At 39.9% G+C, this 24532-nt stretch overlaps 1 protein-coding gene across 2 annotated transcripts in view; it reads right to left on the minus strand.

Annotated features, from left to right (window-relative positions):
- The window catches only part of SHISA9 (shisa family member 9), a 235083-nt gene that overhangs the window by 200760 nt on the left and 9791 nt on the right, over window positions 1-24532 (minus strand). For both annotated transcript variants that reach the window (XM_040973307.1, XM_040973308.1), the window contains exon 2: window positions 22470-22597. In XM_040973307.1, the coding sequence (XP_040829241.1) occupies window positions 22470-22597 (128 nt within the window). The remainder of the gene's footprint in view (window positions 1-22469; window positions 22598-24532) is intronic.

The following is a 24532-nucleotide window of genomic DNA, read 5'->3' on the forward strand; positions in this document are numbered from 1 at the left end:
TATGAATTTTGTTTCATTTTCTTTTGTTTTTGTTTTTATACATCCCCTTTTCATTTAAGGGGATATATAGTAACTGTGTAATGGAGACTATCATATCCAGATGTGAGGATACAATGCAGTGTGCATCTCTGCTTTCAGATCAAAGATGCACTCCCAATGAAACTGTTGAATATATCTTGACAATAGGATGCTGAACTCTCTGCCATTGTCCATGCCTGAAATGATGGACATATGACTGTTTACCAAGAACTAAACTACAGTAGTGATATAGGGGAACTCAGAGATAGGGGAGAGAACTGGGGAGGGGATAAGGAAAATCCCAGGGCCTATGGAACTGTATCATAAAATGATAATAATAATGAGAAGAAGGTAAAACTTTTTTCCCTAAAAAGTCTCCCATCAAAGTAAAGTTCAGGATATAATAATTTTACTACTGAATTTTACAAAATATTTACATAAGAATTCATTAAAATACTTTTCAGGGGCTGACATGTGGCTCAATTGTCTAATTTTCCACTTGTAAGTGCCAATATCCTGTATTGGTGGTGCTAGTTGGCATCCCAGTGCTATACTTCCTGTTCAAATACTTATCAAACTCTACTGAAATACTGAAAATTATATAATTCTGCCAAAATCTTTTTGACAAGACCAGCATCACTCTGATACCAAAACCAAAGATAAAATACAAAAATAAAACTACAGACCAATATCCTCGATGAACCTAAATGCAAAAATGCTCAACCAAATATTAGCAAGTCAAGTCCAACATAATATCAAGATCATATTTATGATCAAGTGGGATGAATCACAGATACAAGAGTGAGTCAGCATCCATAAATCAATAAATATCATAAATCACATCCACAAATTGAAGAATAATAATTATATGATCTCCTCAAAAATAGGAGAAAACATTTGATTAGATTCTGCATCCCTTCACGATCATTAAAAACTCTCACTAAATTAGATATAGAAGGAACATATTTCAAAATTATAAAGCTATATATGAAAAAGCAACAACCAGTAATATAATAAATGAGGGGACCACGAAAACATTTTCCCTCAAATTTAGGATAAGACAAGAATGTTCACTTTCAAGACTCTTATTTAATTTCATACTGGAAGAGAAATAAAAAACAAATTCCATTCACACCAGATATACAAAAATCAAATACTTAGTAATAAATTTAACCAAACAAATCAAAGTTTTTCACAATTAAAATTATAAAATATTAATGAAACAAATCATCAAGGAAACAAAAAGATGCAGTTATACCTTGTTCATGAATTGGAAGAATTAATATTGCTAAAATATCTGTTTACCTAGAACAACCTAAAGATTCAGCAAAACTCCTATCAAAGTATCAGTGGCATTCTTCACAGGATTAAATAAAACAATCCTAAAATTCATATGCAATCACAAAAGACTCAGATCCTAAGCTCCAAAAGAAAACGTCAAGCTGAGGCTCAAACACTTTATTTCAAAGCATACCACAAAGCTGTAATAACAACTAAAACAGCCAGCAAAAAAAACCAAAACTGACACATATACCAGTACAATACAGAGCCCAGAGATTAATATATGTACACACATCCAACTACTTTTTGACAAAGATACCAAGAACCTACATTGGAAAGATGACAGTCCAGTCTTCTCAATAAATGCTGCTGCAAAATTGGATATATGCATATATATATATATAGCAGATATATACATGTATATATACCTGCAGAAGACAGAAATTAGATTCCTACCTCTCATCATATACAAGTCAACTCAAGATAAATCAAAAACCTAAATGTAATACCTAAAACTATGAAACTGCCAAAAGAAAACATAGAAAAAACACTCTAAGACATTAGTCAAGGTGATGACCTCTTGGATAAAACCCCCCAAAGAAGGGGATAAAATCAAAATTAGGTAAGTGGAAGTATAACAAAGAAAAAAAATCAACAGACTCAAGAGATACTAAACAGAATGGGAAAAATATTTGCAAACTACTTACCTGACAAAAGATTAAGCAAAACAAATCAGCAACTCAAACAACTCAATAAAAAAGTGAAGTGGCAAAGGACCTGAGGACACACACACATACACACACACACACTTCAGCTATCAAACAGCATGGCATCCAGTCATTTACAACCAAATGGGTGGGACTGCAGGACACCACAGTGAGTAGAAGAAGCCAGACACAGGAGACACAAGTACCAGATGTTCTCCATTCTACACAGGGCTTAAACATTAAAAAGGAAAAAGTAATTCAACCTGAACACAAAATGCCGATTGTTAAGAGGTTCAAAGCGGCAAGGATAAATAGTTTGGATTTAAAGAGAAGTGAGGTGTGGTTCATTAATTGTGACAAATGAGCTAATATAAGATGTTAATAGGAGAAAGAAGTAAGAGATATATGGAAACTCATATTATTACTTTTTTAACGTAAATTTATAATTAAAAAAAGGAATTTCAAACTGCAAGTACTGAACTAGGATGTTCTCTTAGCTTTGGTTATTGATCTGTAAAGTGGATCTATACTAGATGAACCTTCATCAACATGTGCACATGAGAGGTGGGTATGCCTTAAAAACATCTACTGAAAAGCAGAGTGACAGAGAGGAAGACAAATGAGAGATAGAACAAAATCTCCCATCTGCTGGTTCTCTCCCCAGCTGGCCACAACAGCTACAGGTCAAAGCCAGGAGCCAGAAACTATCCATGGACTCCTCTTGGGTGGCAGGAACCCATGTAATTGAGTCATCTTCTACTGCCTTTCAGGAATGTTAGCCAGAAACTAGATGAGGAGCAGAGCAGCCAGGCACTCTGAAGCTGAAGGCAGTGGCTTAAATCACCATGCCCATTACAGAAGAGTCCAGTGGGCAGCGCAATGTGCTCAACAGGGGACACACTGCTGCATCCACAGCTCACTCTAATGCTCTTGGCTGACCAGGTGTCTCCAGGAAAGCCACCTTCTTTTGTAAGCAGAGATGCATTGACTGGTTTATTCAGTCAGCTTACACACCTAATCATTTATTTATCCCACCTCATTTCACAAAGGATTTGAGGCAGTGAAGTAGAATATAAATAATCATACATCCAAAACAGAATATATGAACTAGAAGGAGGGGTGTGTAAGGGATGTCAGCATTACTGTGTGTTTATAATCCTTTCCCTGAAGATCTCTGCTTCACATACCTCTTCGGATACAGAAACACACACCTCCTGGCTCCCTCTCCATCCCTTTCCCATGGTGAACCTCTTCATTCTATCAGCTCTAAATGCTGAATCTACCCAGACCCAAAGATAGACCCCTGATCCATTCCTGACCAACTAGGACACCTCTTCCCTCATTCAAAGTCTAGTAGGGATGGGCATATCATCTACTCAAGACCAATCACAGATCAATCATAGATCTCTCCAAAGTCATCATCTCTAAGAAAAGAGAGAGAGAAGCCTGGCCACGATCTTCAATGCACTGAATCACTCCCCAAATGACCACATCAGCAGGGGATAAGCCAAGTCACAGCCAGGAGCCAGGTGCTCATTCCAAGTGCACACCTCACTGACCTGCCCTAGACAGGTAGGTTTGTAACTAAATAGACGAAAGTTGGCTGTTCTGTAGGTTCACTTACTTCATTACGTGTTATTTATTTTAGCTACCCGTGGAGCTGTGCCAAGGGTTTTCCTTGCATTATCTCATTTCATCTGCTCTGTGATCTCAAGCTCTGGAGAATGACACCATCACCTCCCAAGGGAGGAAGGCAAGCTTATTCCCCTCCTCTAGGGTCACTCCATAGGAAGGGGCAGAAGCTATGGATTTGGACTCATGTGAGATGGCCCCCCTCATCCCACCCTCTGGCATCTTTCACAGATTCTGGACAACAAGCACCATGCAACCACAAGCAGGAAAAGAAACACGTCCCTGTGGTTCACTTAATCAAAGAGTCCTTCCTTCACAACCCAGTCACAAGTGAATCAAATCATGAAAATATGACCTCTGGGTCAACCTTGAGGTAAACTTTGAATTATCTACCATCTACCTCACAGAACTTTGCTGGATAATTAATGCATTTAATGCAATATCCCTTGAGCCCTGGTTCAGGACTATCAAACTCAGAATCGCCTGGAAGGAAGGTACACCTGTTCATACTCATGCGTCACAGCCCCTCAGAGAATGGGGCGTGGCAGAGGGAACTTAAAAGAACCTGCAGAAAACCTGTTCTATGATAAGTAAATGTCAGGTTCCTTGTCAGCTCATTTCTGGGATACTTCACTGAACCATCATGACAAAGGCAACAGGAGGCAGAATACGGAGAAGCAACATGGAGAAAGGCAGATGGAATGGAGAAAGCGCAAGCCAGACAGACCTCAGGATGCAAATCACAACACGGCATTTGCGCCAACAGCAACCTGCCTGAGCCTGCACCCGCTTGGGCTTATTCCAATCACATCTGAACTTCCACAGACACTAAATGACAGCTCTTGGTCAACTGTAGGATCCCACTCAGAGGATAATAAAAATTGCATGTGACCAGTGTGAACAAGATGTGCATTCCACAAGAAAGCCCTCAGAGGAAAATTATGAGACAATCAGAAACCATTCTGGGATACCTCTTTCTACTTATTCTTCCCCAAAATTCTATCTGAAAGTAGGAATTCCATGAACACTCATCCCAAGGCTGCCTGGGACCACTGTGGCACATTAGACTTGCTGCAGAAGCCTTAGAAGTGTTCACTGAGCTCAGAGTTTCCAACTAATTAGAAAGAAAAAAAAAACATGCTTCTGTGAAGGTTAAATTGCACCACAAAATCAAAATGAAAGGCGACAGCACAGACAAAACCAAAAGGCAGAAAAGGAATGAACACCCAAGAGTCAGTAAACATAAGCAGACTTGGAGAACAGAAATGAGCATGTGTTTAAATAAGAGCCATTGACGTTGAGAACGGCACATTGATAACAAGCAGTTGAACTTGATAACACTCAGGAAGTGTTAAGTTTTGTGTGGTTGCAAGGGAGGAGGAAATTTGAGGGAAGAGTTGCAGAAGGACCTGTCAGCCCCACTCTGGTCTCCACATCCCCAAGATTCTGAGTTTCTGCACAATTAAGAACTGGCCAACTGCATATGCACAGATTGGAGCAAGGGTAGCTTCATTCTTTCCCTTTCCGGAAGGGTGCCAACACGTGACCCAGGTTATCTGTCTCTCACTAATCCAGAGGGAGAGCCATAGCTCCCTACAAATCACATTTCACACTCCTGGTATGATGGCATTTCATCTAGGACACAATGGTTTCCACTTACTGAGGTCTCGGTACCTTCCTCAAGGCTGTCAGTGCCCACATTCCTCACCTTTAAATACACATCTTACATGGATCTTCCAAGCTCAGTTCACAGCCTACAGACTAGGCAAAAGATGGCTATTTGCCTAAACAAATTAAAAGGGAACAATCACCAATGTCCACTGCTATGGACTTAATATTTTTGTCTGCCCAATACTCATGTGTTGAAGCCCTAACTTATAACATGACCGTCATTGGTGATGGGGTCTATAAACAGTTGATCAAGATTAACTGAAGTCTGAGAGTGAGGCCCCAATCTGATACATCTGCCACTCATTAGAAAAAAAAAAAAATACAAGTTAGGGCACAGGAAACTGGCCATCTGTAAGCCAAGGGAGAGGCCTTGATGGAAACCAACCCTGCCATCAGCTTGATTTTGGCCTTCTATCCTCAACGATTATGAAAAAATACATCATTGTTCAAGCTACCAAGTCTGTGTTATAGAAACCCAAACTAATATATCCACCCTTAAGACAAACCAGCTAAGTGCTGAGATGTTCATAAATGTTAATAAATGCATAGACTATCTTTGGGAGAACAGACAATAAATTATTATAGTGACTGATACTGAGGAGAACTCGGGAATTGGAGGACACAGAGCAGTTAGTGCAAGCTTTGTACTCTTTACAGTACCTGATTCTATTTGTCTTTTATGTACCTATTAACCTATTAAGATGGGTAAATACATTATTTGAATGTGCTGTTTACAATTGGACAGACGGGTAGATATGAGCCTCAGCAACCTATAGGAGAAATTTCAAGCTCCACAGGCCATTTCAAACTCAGTTCCTCAAACTCCAATAAATATAAATATGGGGTTTCAAAAAAGGGGCTGGGCTAACTGCAGGGAGTCTCTTGAGGGTTCTTTTTTTATATATAAGATTTATTTATTTTTATTGGAAAGGCAGATATACAGAGAGGAGGAGAGACAGAGAGAAAGATCTTCCATCTGATGGTTCACTGCCCAAGCGGCCGCAATGGCTGGTGCTGGGCCAATCCAAAGCCAGGAGTCAGGAGCCTCTTCCAGGTCTCCCACATGGGTGCAGGGTCTCAAGGCTTTGGGCGCCACAAGCAGGAAGCTGGATGGGAAGCGGGGCCACCAGGATTGGACCAGCACCCAAATGGAATCCTGGCACATTCAAGGCGAGGACTTTAGCAGTTACACCACAGTGCCAGGACCAAGGGTATTTTCTAATCATGATCACACCAGTGATCTCAAAAGACAGCACTAGCAAGAAACAAATACAAAAGCCCCCAGCCATCCCACTGGCCCTTACTGCACTGAGTCGTTGGAAGACGTTGTGAAAGAGCTGGAGCCATGCATTATCATCCACAGGCACCAAGTACAGATTTCACAAAACAGGACATGGGAGTCTTGTCTGTGTAGAGATCTGAAGCCAGAGGGAGTGGCTAAATCATCTTCAGCCAAAATCACCCACGACAGCTCTTCCTCTGGTTGAGCACAAGATGATGTAACTGGCTTGTGTTTAGAGGCCAAATTATATGAAAAATGCTTCTCTTTAAATGCTAGAATCACACTCTGGGAAAGCTCGTGGGAAGTGAGCTGTCTGAGGCAAAGCAGACTCATGTCTCCCATCTCACTCTCAGCATATGCTCATTGTGTGCAATGAGGAACAGAAATACTCACATTATTTATGTTACGCTCTCCTCGCTCTCTAGCTCTCCTTTCCCTCCTGGCTTCCTTACCCTGTTCTCCTCACCCCTGAACTGAGATCACAGAGTTGAATCCACATGACTTAAAAACACTACGTGTCACTGTACTCCACTGTAAGGCAAAGGGACATGGCATTGGATCAACCCAATTACTCCCTCCAACCACAAAAACCTAGAAAATTCTTGTCATGAAATCCCAACTGCTCAAGCATTCTCAGTTTCCTAGCAACCATCCAAAGGCTTTGGTGAAGGACGGGAACAGGGACTTCATGGGCAGGTGGTGGCAAAGTGTTGGAGATTGCTGAAGAGCTTCTCAAATTGCCTGCAACCCAACAAGACATCTTCTACTAAAGTGATATCAGGCAAAATCTCGGCTCAGGAGCAGGTATTTGGTTAAGTTCCTTTACCTGGACTTGAAGGCATTCCATTCATCAGCCAGCCACCTGACTGTGCACTCCCAAATGCAGGCCCGCTGCATTAGCCAAGCCAATTCCTTTCCACATGCTTTAGAAACCTCCTACATTCTCCTACACACACCGGGGAGACTAGTCCCATCTCCCTCCCCTCAAGACTTACACAGAAATTGAAACACTCATAATCCCAGAGAAGTGATGAGGCAGGAGGAGGATTTGCTGGACTCTTGAGAGAATTCTTTACCTTTCATTTTTTGATGCCTAGCACCCATCCCTACTTCTTTTGGCCAGTGTCTCAAGACTCAAGTATTAAGGAAACTGACCTCTCCCTGTCTTACACAATTGTGGTGATACTGTCAGAAAAATAATAATAATAATAATAATAATAATAATAATAATAATAATAATAAGATCCTGCTCTCCTCAGCCCAGAGTTGAGCATGTGACACAATGTCAACCAATCATTCTGTCCCTTAAGACCTTAAGACTTGAAAGAGCACAAAGACAGAAGAATGGTTGAAGTTACTCGTACCACCAAAGAGCTCTAAAATGACCATGTATGGTTAAGCCATTCTGGCTCCCACCATCCCAACCTTGGACTTTCACATGTCCCTTCAGGTCTGTGCGCTAATTCATGTTCTTTAAAAGAGCTGCTTTTTTTTTTTTACTTGAGTCTGAAAGAATTTATTTCCTTTGCTCATAACCAACACAGTCTGATATGAACTATCCTTCCGAGCCTTGAAGTATGAAAGACGCTAGGATAGAGAGAGGAGAAGAAAAGTATTGATGGCCTTGGCTTCCTCGTTCTTTGGTAGGCTTCCCCAAAGGGTTTGCCTGTCAACTTTGAAAAACTGGGCATAAGGCCACTGCCTCCCTTCGAGGAAGTCTGCCTGGAAACAGTAATCACCTTGGGACAAAATGAGTTTACCACCAGATGAGATGATTAAGTACGAGCAGATAAACATTAATCCAGTTCCATTCTTCAAAGTCGGCTCTCTAGGATTTTCCCCCCGCATCAATCATTGTTGTACAAAACAAAATGTTTAACAGATAAATCAGTTTGGAAAACACTGAAATGAACACAATTATAAATGGCTTTTTGCATTTTTCCTGAGTCTTCAATTTATTTGTCCCAGGGACTCTAATTTTTCAGAATACCTCAAAGGACTGGTGCTTAGTGTAACACCCGCAGAGAAGCACTATTGGATGGCCAAATCAGGCACTGAAACACAACAAGAACAGGTCTAACATACCTGGCATGGTTCCTAGCACACAGTAATTGCTCAAAAACTGTAACTGGAGACTGCCACCATGGTATAGCAGGCAGAACCTCTACCTGCATTGCTGGCATCCCATAGGGGTGCCCATTTGAATCCCAGCTGTTCCATTTCTGATCCAGCTCCCTGCTAATGTACCTGGGAAAGCAACAGAGGATGGCTCACATCCTTTGGTCCCTGCGCCCACATCAGAGACCCAGGAAGAAGCTCCAGGACTGGTCCAGATCCTGCTGTTGTGGCCATCTGAGGAGTGAACCAGTGGTTAGAAAACCTCTGTCTCTCCTTCTCTCTATAACTCTGCCTTCCAGTTTAAAAAAAAAAAAAAACTTGTAATAAATAATCTTTTTTAAAAAAATTATAATTGTGATAAATAATTAGTATCTCACATTTCTCTCATTTCTGAAGAGAACTTTTGACATGAATTTACATAACATATTCCCCTCCCAAACCAGCCCCCAAACCCTACTGGTGTTCTTGATTTTGACAGTTATGCAGGGACACTGCCATCCTCAGGTCTCTTACACAGGCTGAAGCCTCAACTTTCCCCCCAAGTATCCACTCCATTGGTTCCTTCTCGTTCAGCCTGGAGTCTCATTTTAATTGTCACCTCCTTGGTGACATCTGCTATGTTAGTCTCTGTATCAGTCCTTATGCTTTCTCCCATACTTACCACATGTAATGTTTCCTAAATGTTTGATCCATTGGCTGCTTTAACAGTCTCCTCTCACTAACATGACAGATCCAGGGGTCAGAGCCCTAGCTTTTTGCATTTTGCTCATTAGCACAATGTGTAATTAGATAATACAAAAAAGGAATCTGATGAATAAATGTGCAAAACATAGCCTACTGCCTATGTAAAGAACATTGAACAAAACATCACCATCTCAGCAGCAGATATTAGAATATACTCATTCTTCATGTTTCCCTTAGTTATACCAGTTTTTAAACTTTAAAAAAAATACAGCTAAGCAATTAAATTGTTCTGAATTGACATTCCTAAGGAAAATTTTACAAAGAATGAAGTTTTATTATATGCATGATGGCCTGGCAGGATGCAGGCAAATAACTTGAAGAACATAAGACTAAAAGGTGGCCATATGCCTCTAACGACTCACTCATGTATTCATTCACTCATTAAACAAAGATATGCTAATTATCCACTACACATGCAAACACCATATGCTAGGCAGTACACAATTGAGACCTTCCCAATCCATCTTTTGGGTTCAGATCCCTTCAGGTTATATCACATGTATCCCTTCTCATTCGCAAAACCATGAGTCATTTCAGGGGCTTCGAGTATATTTGTAGCAGAAATGCAAGAGTAAATCCCTGTATATAAGGGGTCGGCCTCCAAAAAGTTCATAAAAAATAAGTACTAGGAAAAAAATGTCGATTTCTAATTTTTTGTACCAAAATAGACAGTATCCCAAAATGGTCAGTATCCCAACACCCAAAGTGAAGCCAGTGTCCCCTCTGGTAGGAAGAAGGAGCAAACTGCACATGAATCCCCTCCTTCCATCTACTATTTTTTATGTCCTGTATCTCTTTACCCTTGAAGCTGTAGATAATCCTATCCACTTCTGCAAATGTTCTGAGGAAAAGTAAATGAAATCAGATATTTGAAATGCCTGACATACAGTAGGTATCCAGTAAGTGCTAATTACTGATGCTATCATTTTGGCCTTGAAAGGCTTCATAGAGCCTTTCACTAAAGGGATTGTTGGACCCAACATGGTAGCCTAGCAGCTACAGTCCTTGCCTTGCATGCCATGATCCCATATGGGTGCCAGTTCTAATCCCGGCTGCTCCACTTCCCATCCAGCTCCCTGCTTGTGGCCTGGGAAAGCAGTCGAGGATGGCCCAAAGCCTTGGGACCCTGCACCTGCATGGGAGACCCGGAAGAGGCTCCAGGTTCCTGACTTCTGATCGGCTCAGCTCCGGCTGCGGCGGCCACTTGGGGAGTGAATCATTGGACGAAAGATCTTTTCCTCACTGTCTCTCCTCCTCTCTGTATATCTGACTTTTCAATAAAAATAAAACAAATCTTCAAAATAAATAGAAGGATTGCTTAATAAAATGGGCAATCACAATGAGAAACAAAGCTCAAAAGCCAAGAAAAAAATGAACAAGAATGGCTTTACTCTCCATCCACTCTACCTGCAATATAACATGTCCCTTTTCATCTACCGACATATCTCTCTCTCTCTGATACTGTAAAGTCTCCTGGGAAGTAGGAGATCCTCAAAGATTCTCAAAGGAAAATCCAGAGGCTGAATCTTGTTCTTCAGTGCTTTTCTTGGCTTGACCTGATTTTGTTACAGGGTGAGGAATGTAGATGGGTGGCATATATGGGACATTTCTAGATTCAGAGTCAAAGGGTCAGAGTAAATATTCTGTTGTAACCACAGATAAGCCAGGACTTGGTGCTTACCATGGGATGAGTTCTCAATTACAGGATGTGAAATGGATCTCTGGATTTGTTTTTATGTTTTTCCTTTGTACCTACCATCTCCTCCCTCTGGGTTTTAAGGCTTCCCTTTAAATATAATAATTAAATGTGAAACATAGCTGCTGGATATTTAATAGTCCGTCTGGCAATGCACTAAAATCAATATTGTGATCCTAAGCAGGGGATTATTAAGGTTACTTTGCCTCACCAGAGCTGGGGTTTTTTTTATTATCCATATCAACACAATATAGTCATTTCATAAATATTAAACACAGGCAATTCCCTCCTTAGTTTGCTTTCATGCTAATGCAACTGCGAATCAGCATGGATAAGAATGTTATGAGCCAACATGTGAGACACAGATGCCAAAGAAACGAAACAGCAGAAAACGCTATTGAAAAAAATCAATTGTGATTGAATTGGTGGACTGAACTTTGGAAACACTGCCTTTGTCTGACATTTCATAACTACCAGGTAATGATAGCATGTGTATTCATAAGCGTTTAAGTATATACAACTTCTCTTGGTAATTTCCCATTTCTTAAATTCAGATAACACCACCAAAGGTTTAAAGAAATAAAACCCCTGATAAGTTGACAATGAAAAAACAATAAGAGAAATTTCTTGACAAAATGACCCAGTACCACATGGTGACTGCATTCGTTCATGCCGTAAATTTTTACAGGCATCTACTGTGTTCCAAGTCCAGACACAGACCCCAGGGTGCAGCAGGAGATAAGATGGAAAAGGTCCCTGGTCTCATGGGGTTGACATAATGGTAGGGACATAAAAAAGAAACAAGTCAATAAGATGACTTATGATCATAATACAAGCAGTGATGATAATAAAATAATGACTTACTAGAGAGAAAGCAGTAGGTTCTATCCCATGATAAAAAAAAAAAAATTCTCTAAGTGATGACTGTGGAGCCAAGACTCAGACCATGGAAGGAGCCGCATGTTGCAGGTAACAGGGGAAGAGCCTTATAGTCAAAGGGAATGTCAATCGCGAAGTCTCTGTGCTGGAAGCAAGTGAGGTACATTTAAAATCTATCGAAAAAAAAAAAACAGTACAGGGATCTGAACCCAACAACCTCTAAGCTGATTCACAGAACAAAAGTGTTTCTAAGGAGCAGTTTTTAAAATATGCTTATGTAACTCCTTTGTCAGCTAGTATGAAAGGATTGTTTGATTGATGACCTTCTATGACTCTGAGGATATGCATTAATTTTTTTTCAATAATGACTCAGAAAAAAATGATGTGCTTCCTTCATTTCTGGTTACCACTCAATAAAGAAAAGCAAATAATACATGCTTTTCTTGCACAAATTCCAAGTCTCAGGCTCTTGGCAATTCAATACTTTGTAAAAAGGTCAGGAATATCTGAATATTTCAAAGGGACTCTTCTGGAGACCAGGTAAGGCATCAAAGTGTATTGCTACTATACCAGATAGTGCTGGCTCAGGAAATCACATATTCCTGGTCACCTTTCCTTTCACATCACTAACTCCACTGTGGATAACTACTGTATAAACACGTATTTGTGATCACTATTAGTAATCTTAAAACCAATATTAATCAAAAAGCTCATGGAAAGGTGCATTATGAAAAAAATGATTAAGGCATTTTTAAAAGTTTGACACACACACAAAAAAACCTATCTTTAATGCTATTCCTCCACAAACTTTCTGAAGCACCCTTGTGTGTGTGCATACATGAATACAAGCACACACAAGTATACAAGCTCACACACACACACACACATTCTTTTCAAATTTCTGGATCCTTAGCATCAAGCTCCACTGTCCAGAACTTAAGAAACTCAATGAGCAAACAAAAATGCAAAACTATATTCTCCTTTTCAACTTATTGGGCGGGGGTGCGGGTGGAATAAGACAAAAATAAGGACAGTGAAATGAGTTTTTTATGAACCTAACTGCATTAGATTTAAACACTAATTTTTTAAACTATTTCTTTACATAAACCTGGGGTGTGAAATGTCTAAATCTTTGATAGATTGATGATAGTATGTAACAGTTGCTTTTTATTTAATTTCCTTTTGGGAACAAGAAAAAAAATCCATGTGGATTCTCTGTTATTATTTTTCACATTTTTAATAAATTTTGGAATCAGAAATGCAGCATACCAAAGGGCAAGATGATACACAAAGTTCCCTCCAATCTCAAAATTCTGTTAGATAGATGGTCTTTTCTGGTTGGGCATGCCAGCTGCACAGCAAGTTCAGAACCGTGGACAGATCTAGGGTTTCCTGGGCCAGTCTCCCTTTTTACAAGACCTAGGGTAGGCTTACTGTGAATAAAATACGGGCTCTGCTTGAGATGGACAGCCTTACTAGAGCACAGAACTCCAGGCCTAATGCCTAAATTAATGAGTTTAAGACTCTATTTAATAAAAAATTCAGATTATGATTACATTTTGTTTCATTAAATGCATTCTCTGACTAGCATAATGGAATTTCCTATTCAGCCTGTAATTAACTTTATTGAGAATGCTTATTGGGATTTTTAAGGCAGTTTCCTAAAGCCTTCCTATTAATTATTTTAATATATGCATTACAATATTAACTGTGTTGCTTAGTTTCATACTGGCCGTTAATTTTAAAAGATGAAACAACTGAACACTGACCTATTGAAGAGAAGAGCAGCAGATTAAGTAAAATGAAAGCATTCTCAAAAAAAAATCTATATTCAACTCCTGGGAGCTGCCTTCTTGTCATATCAGACCTGACTTTCACATTTTCCTATAAAAACAATATGACTCTAACCAAAGAAAACACCCTTCTCCCTATACCCAGTTGATCTAAACTTCTCAGACCCAGAAGATAGATCTATAGGCTAAGACTCACAGCTCTCCTCTCAATCAAAAGTTAGCAAAGTCAGCACAGGAACATTTTTTGCTCTGCTTCCCACCATTCCATGGAAAGTTGTAGGGCACAACATTCAGAACAAAATATTGGATGCTCAGGAAAAAGCTTTCCAAGCTCTTCCCCTCTCCTCCAGCCCCAGATGCTTTGTGGATAGCTTCTGCCGTCTCCCTCAGCATCCTGGATGGATCCCTATCACACCACTTGGAAATTTTTTGTCAGTGGGAATCTGGTGGATCACTCAGTTGGATCCCTAGGAAAGGATCATAAACATAAGTCCAGAAAAAAAATAAACTCTTGTCTTCTTGATTATTCCTTTTTATCATGCCAAGTGTCAATCATACTATAGGCAACTCACATCTCTAAATCCTGTTTTATAAATAGAAATTCCTTCCCAAAAGTAATGTGTCCAAGAATAGGCTTTCTTTTGTACAGAAAGAACAGAACTTGGCATCTTTTAACTGAACCAGACACTGTGTTGAACACTTATGCTTTCTTTACAAATAGACCTACAGCTGGTTGGAAGCACTTCGGCAAAGCAATGCAAATCTAATTAGGCAGCACCATGTGGCCAGCATTAGTAGCAATTTTTGAGAAGAGTCCAGGAGATGTCTTACAGAAAGTGATTTTTTTTTCCTTTAAGGGCTTGCGTGCGCACACACACACACATACAATCTCACTTTGTGAGTGGACATATAAGAATATATCTATGGCCTGGTCTGCTAGTACAAAATATTAAAACCAATATTCCTAGGAGAATAAAATCCCGTCTGTTTCAAATGGGAAGAGAAGAAAAACATAAGAGCAAATGGCTGAGAATGTCACAGATGCTCCATCTGAACTATTTCTTAAGAAGGATTCGACAGTTTCTTCAGTTCTAATTTACATCAAAAGCATCAGTAGTAATGAACACACACACACATGCACACACAAGTTGTGTTACCAACTGGCACACAGACTGAAAACATTTTCACTGTGGAGACAACTGCACAGGGAATCCATACTGATCTACGTCCTCGTGTCCCAGCAAACAAACTACGTATACACCAATATTCCCTCATCCACAAACAGCAGCAGTAAAACCAGGACTTGCTACCAGACAGTAAAATCATTATCTGTGTCAATTCACATATTCCTAACTTTTCCAAGAACGCATAGCTAATGAGGGACAGAACCAACACACTGATTGTCTATGTACTCAATCCATACACCCTACTTCCTCATCACACTGCCTCTGAGTCATTATACACACATTTGATGAGCATCTTCACCTGTCAGACACTCATCTGTAACACTTTAAATCCACTTAAATGTATGTCAGGCTACTGCTCCATGACTGCAAAGGCTTGTCAGCTATTCAAGTATACACCACCTCCACTTCTGTTAACTACATTATTAACCCATGTATCCAAAACACTAGACTCATACGTCCACAAGTGAAGCTACTAGTCTGTCCTAGTAGAAAAAGAACATTGGCGTTTCAGATACAAGCGCATTGGCAGTTATGGCTGCACAAGTAAGTTAACCCACATGAATCAAGATTACCCAAGTTGCTTCAAAACTCAAAATTGCAAACATGCTGTTCAAGGTTCCGGAGGATTTTTTTGTGGCACTTGAGCTCAAGACCCATGCACACATTCGTTCACTCATCAACAAATATCTCTTGAACTCTCACCACATTTTAAGCACTAGATAGAGGAGGTAAAAGAAAAACAAGTGCATGTTTGCCAGCTCCCATAGAAGATTAAAACAGGAGTCTACCTGCCCACCTCCTTGGAAATGTGTCCCACTGCATCCCAAGAAAAAAACCCTAAAGTACTTTCTACTCCTTTCAACTGAATGCACTGAGTTCAGACAGCTGATCTTGAAAAAGCTAGACCATTCTCTATCTCTCTCTCTCTCTCTCTCTCTCTCTCTCTCTCTCTCTCTCTCTCCTTCCCTCCCTCTGCAATTGAAGTAAGACACAGCAGCAGAGCACACACAGGAAGCACTATGATGTTTTACCTCCTCCACACACTGAACTTCCCACAGTGGTTCCAATTTCTACTCCTCCTGAGGCCTGAATATTAGACACAAAGCATGGACATACAGTAAGTCCCTGTGCGCTCAAATCGAGATTTGAATCCTGGCCTCTTTCCTTGTTAACTATGAAGTTTTGGACAACTTTTTATAATTTGGAGGCTTTCATTAGATGTATTTTTGAAATAAACATATAACCATACAGAGAACAGAATAATAAATTTCCACATATTTGGTCACCCACCTTCAAGGACACTTGAAATATTTCCAATTTTGTTTCATCTACCACCTCCTGCAATTTTATGCTTTCCTGGAGTATCTTAAAAGCCAATCTTAGCAATCATATAACTCGAATGAGTTCTCTTATTTCCATGAATCTTGGTCTTGTCATACACACAATGAGAATAATGATGCCTCTTCCATAGGCTTTTTTACTGACTGGGAAAAAAAATTTATGGAGCCTCTGCCACAAGCCAGCCTGGTTTCTGGTGAGAGGTACGGCTATCACAATAAAAAGCACTTTCTCCCAGGAGGCTAATATTGGCATAGAAGAGGCATGAGCAGAATAATGAGTAAGACCATTTCAAAAAGAACAAAATGTAATGAAGAAAACCATAGGGAAATACAAAACAGTGGATGATTTGTGGATCAGAGTTAAAGAAGCAAGTGCAGCAAAGAGATAGCTACTAAGGGGGTTGGGGAAGAAGGATGATGGACAGTGTACCATGTGACTGGGAAAAGACCAGACACAGTGATCTGGGAGCAGGCTAGTGTGGGAACTAAATGGCCAGTACAAAGGTCCTGGGGCAAGATTGAGCCAGGATCCCCGGACTCTGTCTTGGGTACCAAGTAGGCTAAGACTAATATATTCAAAACATTGAATACCGTGCCTGGCATGGAGCAAATACTCTGTAAATGTTACTCATAATCCCACAAAAGGACTGACCACAAGATAGTAAACTGGGTGTCTGTATTGTGGAAAATTTTCTTGCTCAGTGTGCCAATGATCTTTCAGTTCACTTGTATTTCCTTCAGCAAGTCCTACCTCAGCAGAAAGACCTACCCATTTGGCAAACATCAGTACCTTAAGGAGAGGAAATGCATTGTGCTAGCTTACAGTTACAGACATGTGGCACTACTGTCTCAAGTTCCATCCCAGCTCAACTACTTCACATTTTGACAAGTTTTACACAAGCAGATTCACCCTTCTCCATACCTAAGTGTTCCTATCTTTATGATGGTGGAAATATTAGTGTCAAAATAATAAGATTTTGAGGATGTGAAATATACAAGTTTACTTACTATCCAAATAAGTCAGTGTTAAAATAATCTATCATTGGGTACAGCACAATGACTCAAAGGATAAATCCTCACATTGCATGCACAGAATCCCATAGGGGCATCAGTTTGTGTCCTGGCTACTCCACTTTCCATCCAGCTCTCTGCTGTGGCCTGGGAAAGCAGCAGAGGATGGCCCAAAATCCTGGGACCCGGCACTCACACTCACTCGGAGGAAGCCCTAGTTCCTGGCTCAGGTCAGCTCAACTCCAGCCACTGAGGCCACCTGGGGAGTGAACCAGTGGATGAAGAATATTTGTTTGTCCTTCTCTCTGTAAATCTTATCTACCTTTCCAATAAAAAAAGAACAGTCTATCATTTTTATTCTTACATACTCATATTATCTATTTACTTTCTTGCCTGCAATGGTTAGGAAACTCCTTCCAATTTTTTTTTTAATGTTTGTGAATGGTCAGGTCAATATTTCTAGAAGCCAAATGTGAGACTTGCCAGGAAACTCAGTAAACATGGACAAGGAAATGGTCCTAGATAGGAGTCATACAACCTCTTCAGCAACTAACCCATGTGTCTGACTACTTGTAAACCCACTGGGTGTCATCCTAGAAAAGAGGGCAGGGTGGCCGGAAAAGGACCCTTCTCTTTCTAGTGGATTTTAAAGCATAATAGTTTCTCATTTTGGAGTTAAATAACACCTGATCAAATTATCCCATATAATAGGCAGCACCATCGACCCAGTTCCAAAGAGAAGTTGCAAGTGGCCATGGAACACAGGCCAACTTCCCATGAGCACATATCATAGCAATGCCATGACAGCATGTGGTTGCATTCCAGCACCGACATGGTGGAAGCTCTTTCTTTTAAGATTCTTTCTTTTCATTTTTCTTATTTGAAAATCAAAGGGGAGCGGGTCTTCCATCTGCTGGTTACTTCCTGAAATGCTTGAAATGGCTAGAACTGAGCCAGGCCAAAAAAAAAAACAAAGCCTGTAATTCAATCTGAGTTCTCCAAGTGAGTATCAGGGCTCCAAGACATCATCTCTGCCTTGCACGGTCTTCTATGGCAGCATGCTGGAGTTGAAAGCAGGGCCAGTACTTAAATCCAAGCATTACAATACAGGATACAGACATCCCGAGTGGCAACTTAACTGCTGCACCAAATGCCTGCCCCCTGGAGAATAGTTTTATGTGGATATTTTTATAACACTGGGAGATACTTTTTGCACCAAGACCAAGAAGGCTTTGTAACTGCTGCTGATTTACTTACTGCTTTTTTCCATCCTTTTACAGCATTTTTACACAATACTATGTAACCAAAATTCTGCTATCAATTATACCAGACACAGACATTTGATCATGGGACAGAAAAGAGACATTTATGAAGAAGCCAGCCAGGTTCAAACAATGGCTATAGTTAAGCTAAAAGGAATGGATCAATGGCGACTTCCTAGTGTTGACAGGTGTGTCCCCATAACATAAGATACCATCCCAGGGCAAAAAGGCTAAAGCACATGCAGAATTCTGAGTATCAACTTTGCACCTTATTTGCACATAAAACTATTCCAAAATAAACTCTTATTTCACAAACGTGCTGTTAGCCCTACAACTTTGAGAAACAGGGATGCAAGTTGTACCCACAGCCCTTCACCCAGCCTTAAGAATCCATGAAACCTGCATTTACCCTCTCCAAAGAGGCAGTAGGAACGCACTGGCAGACAGGGAGGCTGGAACAAGGGAGACAGTGTATGCTGACAGCACATAAGGCCAAAATGTGCCTTCAAAAGCAAATTCCAATTACACAAAAGCCAAGGAGCATTTCTTGTAGAAAAATCACTATCTCCGTGTAATCTACATCCTGTTAATCAAAGAGGTCAAAGCCCTTTTGATTATCAGACTAAACATTTTTAGGCGATGCAACTGAATGCCTGGGAAGAACATGAACAGTATCAGCCTCAGGGGAAAAAAAAAAAAAAAGCAGGTCTTTAATATTGCAGGGGGAAGAAAATCAACAGCAAGAAATTGATAAAGGTTGGTGAAAATAAAACTTATGTATCAGAGTTCTCTTCTCCCTGTTGGCTTTCACCTTGTCCTTTTCCACCTCCCCCCACCTTCCGAGAAGCCTGTATTGATTGTTGAACCTCTTGACGCTTGACCATAGCATAAGGGAATAGCAGAAGTGACCCAGCACTGGTATTACACAGGTGAGAAGGGAGCAAGAGATGGCGATCATTATTCTCTTAAAGCAAACGTGAGTGGGTCACTGAATGAAGTGGGAAGTGATTTTGAAGTTGAAACAAGTGAATTCCCCAAAGTAGCTTGGTTGATGAGGGAAGAGCAACCTACACACAGCACAACGCACTCCCTCAGTGTATCAGAAAGAAATGCATTTTTCTTTTCCTTTTTTTGTAACAGCAAATCATGGTAGCTCCCTTTTGGTGTTGCTGCTTTCAATTTTCTTTTACCATACTACTTTAATGCATTTTAAATTCTTTTTGATTCAGTATAATTGTACATACATATGTGATATAATGTGACACTGCAAAAACAGACATACAGAGTGTACCGTTTAAACATTTCCTTGTCGTTGCCATTAGGTACAACTAGCATGCTGGAGCTCCTTACCCTTATTTGCTCAGGAAATATCTAACAGGTTACTGTGAGCTATCATCAACCCCACTGTGCTTCGTCACACAGACAAGAGTTCTAACTCCATCAGGTGCATCCCGATCCTGCCCTGAAGGCTGTTCTAATTTACTAGCTATAAGATTCCTTCTTTACTTCTCCGTCAGTCAGGAACTGGTTACGCTTATTAGTTTTTTGAACCCCTAGCAAGGATTAATATCAAAAATCTAATCTTATCCTTTCAATGAATCAATGAATTCTCCAAATCATTCATTCTTCTGAACATACAGCTCTGTTTCCATTGTAAATATATAGAAAGTTCCTGTGAACCAGTAACAGTATAAAAATTTTTTTTAAAAATTGCCAGGAAGCAACTGTTGCTGTCATCTACAGAACATAGTGTTATATGAATTAAAATGACTGTTACAAACCTGTGAAAGGGTTCCATGTCTATTTCTCTTATTCAGATGTTCCCAAGAGTGTTAGAATTACATGGAATTAACATCCATAGAAACTCTCACAGCAATACAATGTTTATGACATTTCCCCTAGAATTCCCAAGTTGACCAGAAATGCTCTGGTTTTGCCAGTACCCCCTTACCGAGGAGACTACTACAAGACACCTGTTATGTTGATGTAGATCACGGACTACTGAGACACACAGCTGGATCAAACACAAGAATCATCAATGCACCAGGAAGCTTATCACAAGACACTTTGAATTGTTCAGTGGCTACATATCTGTGTCTGAGCAGTAATTTATTTTCAGGACAAAGTGCAATGAAGTCTCTATTAACAGCATTCATTAATGTTCCTTGCCTTTCTACCTGATAGAATGATGAAAGTTATAGGACTTCAATGAGTTTGTTATTTCATTTAGTACTGACTCAAAATCATCCTCTGTATTGAAACATCTAATGTAAAACTCATTAACAAGTCACCTTGCATACCTCAGGGCTCAAGACTGGCTCAGTTTCTCTGTTCTATCAGCATGTGCACTAACTTAAAATCTTTGGAAACATATATGTATCTGGTTCAAGCTGCCTCGTAGTGTAGTCTCAAAGACAATGGGTTCATTTCTATCCAATCCATGTCATAGTTGGCGTCATCTATCCTATCTTTAGAAGCTGTGTGATTTGATCATAAAATTTCTAATTACAGGCTTATTTTTCTCTGAATTTCACTGCTTATATATTACCTTACAATCCAGTTTGTAAATAAATAACACCATAATGTTTAATAAATAATAAATATAATTCTACTACCCATCTAATCTAATCATTAACTTGATGAATTTGTCTGAATATTCAACTTAAGAGCATTCAATTATTCTATTCTAACTCTATTTGGTTAACCCATTTTTCAAATCAGGCAAACTTTGATTGTGCTAACACACTGTAACAATTTCCCAAGCCATGAAGACTGCATCTGCATGCAAAATCACAGAATTCACATCACCTATGGCAAATGCCACAGATTTCTTCCTCTACCCCCTAATATAAAAATGTGCAACCAAGCAGCTCAAAACTACAATTCAGCAAATAAAATACCCAAGCAGCTCCCAGTGTCGCCTCAGCAAAGGCATCCAAGACTGTAAAAAATGGGTGGCATCAAAACTGTTCCTGTGTTCAGAAGCCTCTAGCCACAAGTAAACGCACCCTTTGAATTGTCTGCATTTTGTTATTTCAAGCCAAGAACTCCGCACTACTTTCATGTGGGGGGTTGTTTCAACACATAATGGCTAGGAAGAATCATGGCAGCACACTGCTGTCAACATCCAAACAATCTTATTTTTCCTCGTCTCATTCATTGGTGCAAAGCTCCATTACCATACACATCTTTGAAAGATTTGGGGGAGTATACCAAGATCCCAAGAAGGCTCTGTTGAAATACAATAGAAAATGTGGCTCTTTTTCCTAGAAGAGCAATTTTGTATGAGTCATATACACCCCAAAACAACACAATCATAACTCAACACCTCCACCCGACACACATGGAATATTTTGAGGATTACCTGAATGAAACTCTAGTTATGAAAAAGACAGACATCTTTCTGAACCAGTATTGGTTAACTAAAAACAGCATGAACGCTAAAAGCTATGACTGGTATATATCTGAAGGCTAACAGGTGACCCAATCAAGATGAAACAACAAAATGTACCCCCCCAAAAAAATAATCCACTGGTAAACTAAGTATCTACCCAATGTAAACCAATTAAGAGGATTCTCAGCTAACAGAGCAAATAAGTTTAATCAATCAAGTAGCATCTACCAGCTAACAGGCACCAAACAAGATGAAGCAACCCTAGATCACTCTTTACCAGAGAAAGCAAATCGGATGATGTCAAACTTGGCTTTGTTCAGAAGAGATGAAATAAAATCTTTGTTCCTAAAGAGAAGCTCTTAATTAACCCAAACACATGGCATGCAATCTGGTGACTTAATCACTACCTAGGTCACCAGACAAGATCAAAACCAGTTCACGCAGCTATACTCACGTAAATTATTTATGGGAGTCCTCGTGTCCATGTTTTCATAATGCTGGACGTGAACAACGATGTTAAGGTCTCTCTCCATGTGGTCAGTGCTGCAGTGCCCCTGGGGCCTCATCACATCCGCAAGGGCCCTGAAAGAGAAATGAATTTAAAACATGAGTGACACCTGCTAGGAGCTGACCATGGTGCCTGTGAACCGAAGACACGACTCTAATGCCATGGAGACACCATTCTAGTGAGGGGGTAGTGGAGGAAACAGCAGAAGTTATACATAGAATCACTGTAATTTGAGTTTCCATCAGGACTCACATATGTTAGCTACCATACCAGGTCAACTGCCAGTTTCAATGATCTCATGGAATTGTTGAGAGGGTTAAATGATGAGTACACATATGTCCACATCATAGATTGAATTCTATCTAGCAGCAGATAACAACACAACATACCTTCACAGTCCAATAATAGTAACGATGGCTAACTTTTACAGAGTACTTACCACAAACCTGGCACTATGCAAATATATTACATACCTCAACTGAACAAACAGCACAAAAGACCACTGTAGGCTTCTTATCCCTTGCAAATGAGAATACACAGACTCAGAGAGGTGAATCAAAAGAATCTGGTCACAGAGCTTGTAAACATGGTTTTGACCCAGAGCATCATGGGAGGGAATGGAACCACCATGAAACCTGGATCGGTGACCCTCACAATCAGCTACAAACTTAGGAAAGAAGCTCCGTGTTAGTACATAGAGCAGATCAGAGGAAACTGTCAAAACAGATATCACAGCCTAAGGTGAGATTCCACCAGCATTCTTCTTTCTCTTCACTTTCTATCTTATGCTTATTTAAATAGATTAGTATGCTTGAATAAAAATAATATTGGAGTATCATCACGTACACGCATTGCTTTTATATAAGTTGTGTTTTTACCATAAGACTCAATTGGGTCCTTCTTTTGTGTATGCATTGCTAGAGAAGACCCTATCACTAAGGGTGAGGCTCTCGTGTCCCTGGAGAAAACAACACATGTCAAACACAAGCACCACCACCTGCCACTCAGCGGCAAGGATGACCGCTGTTCATCAGAGCAGACTTCAAAAAGTACACGGAAAATGAATTAAAAGTTAAGTTTATTTTGGTGCAAAAAAAATCTGAAATCCATGTGTCACTTGTTCATCATACACATTCTCCATTAACTTTAAGAAGATTTTGTATGCATGGAGAGCAGTGTTTCTCACACCTTGGATTAGCGGAGCAGCATCCATGTCAACTGGGAGAACATGCAAGGATGCAAATTTTCAAATCTATCCAGACCTGCTGAGTCAGAAACTCCAGGAGTGAAGCCCAGCAAGTTGCTTTTTCACAGGCCTTCCATGTGAGCCTATTGCACACTCAGTGTGAGATGGTGCTAGGACAACAATTTTCTCAAACTGCAAGAAAAGGCTGATTATGGTGCAACAGCCCAATAAGGCTAGAACTGCCACCATTGTGAGGTCTCAGATACCACTTACTAAAAAGTTCACAAAGACTTTCATGAAATACAGGGAAAGAAGACAAGAGAATAACAACAGCTCTCAACCATGCGTTCATTTACCAAATTATATCTACCACATGCCGTCCACTAAGACCCTGGAGCACAACTGTGTACAAGACAAAGTTTAATTCTTTCTATGATTTATGTGTTATAGGACAGAATAACACTAAATAGCATGCAAATCAACAAAGACTTCAAATAATTTCTTTTTAAAAATAACAGGATAAAAAGAGGCTGGACCAAGTGATATTTTTTCACAGCAGCCACAAGCAACACAAACGTCCATCAACTGATGAGTAGACACACAGAACAGTTTATGTAATGGAATATTATGCAGCCATTAAAAGGAAGAAAGCAATGATTCCTTCTGCAACATGGATGAGACTAGAAGACATTATGCTTGGTGAAAAGAACCCAGATACAAAAAGTCATACTAGTGTATGATTACATTTATATCAAATGACAGAAAAAGTCATAAAGACACAAAGCAAATTGATTTTTGTCAGGGACTAAGGTGGGGAAGGGGG

This window comes from Ochotona curzoniae, unplaced genomic scaffold, assembly GCF_017591425.1.
Source record: "Ochotona curzoniae isolate NIBS_2020 unplaced genomic scaffold, NIBS_Ocur_1.0 contig_2321, whole genome shotgun sequence".
In the NCBI taxonomy this organism is placed as follows: Eukaryota; Metazoa; Chordata; class Mammalia; order Lagomorpha; family Ochotonidae; genus Ochotona; species Ochotona curzoniae.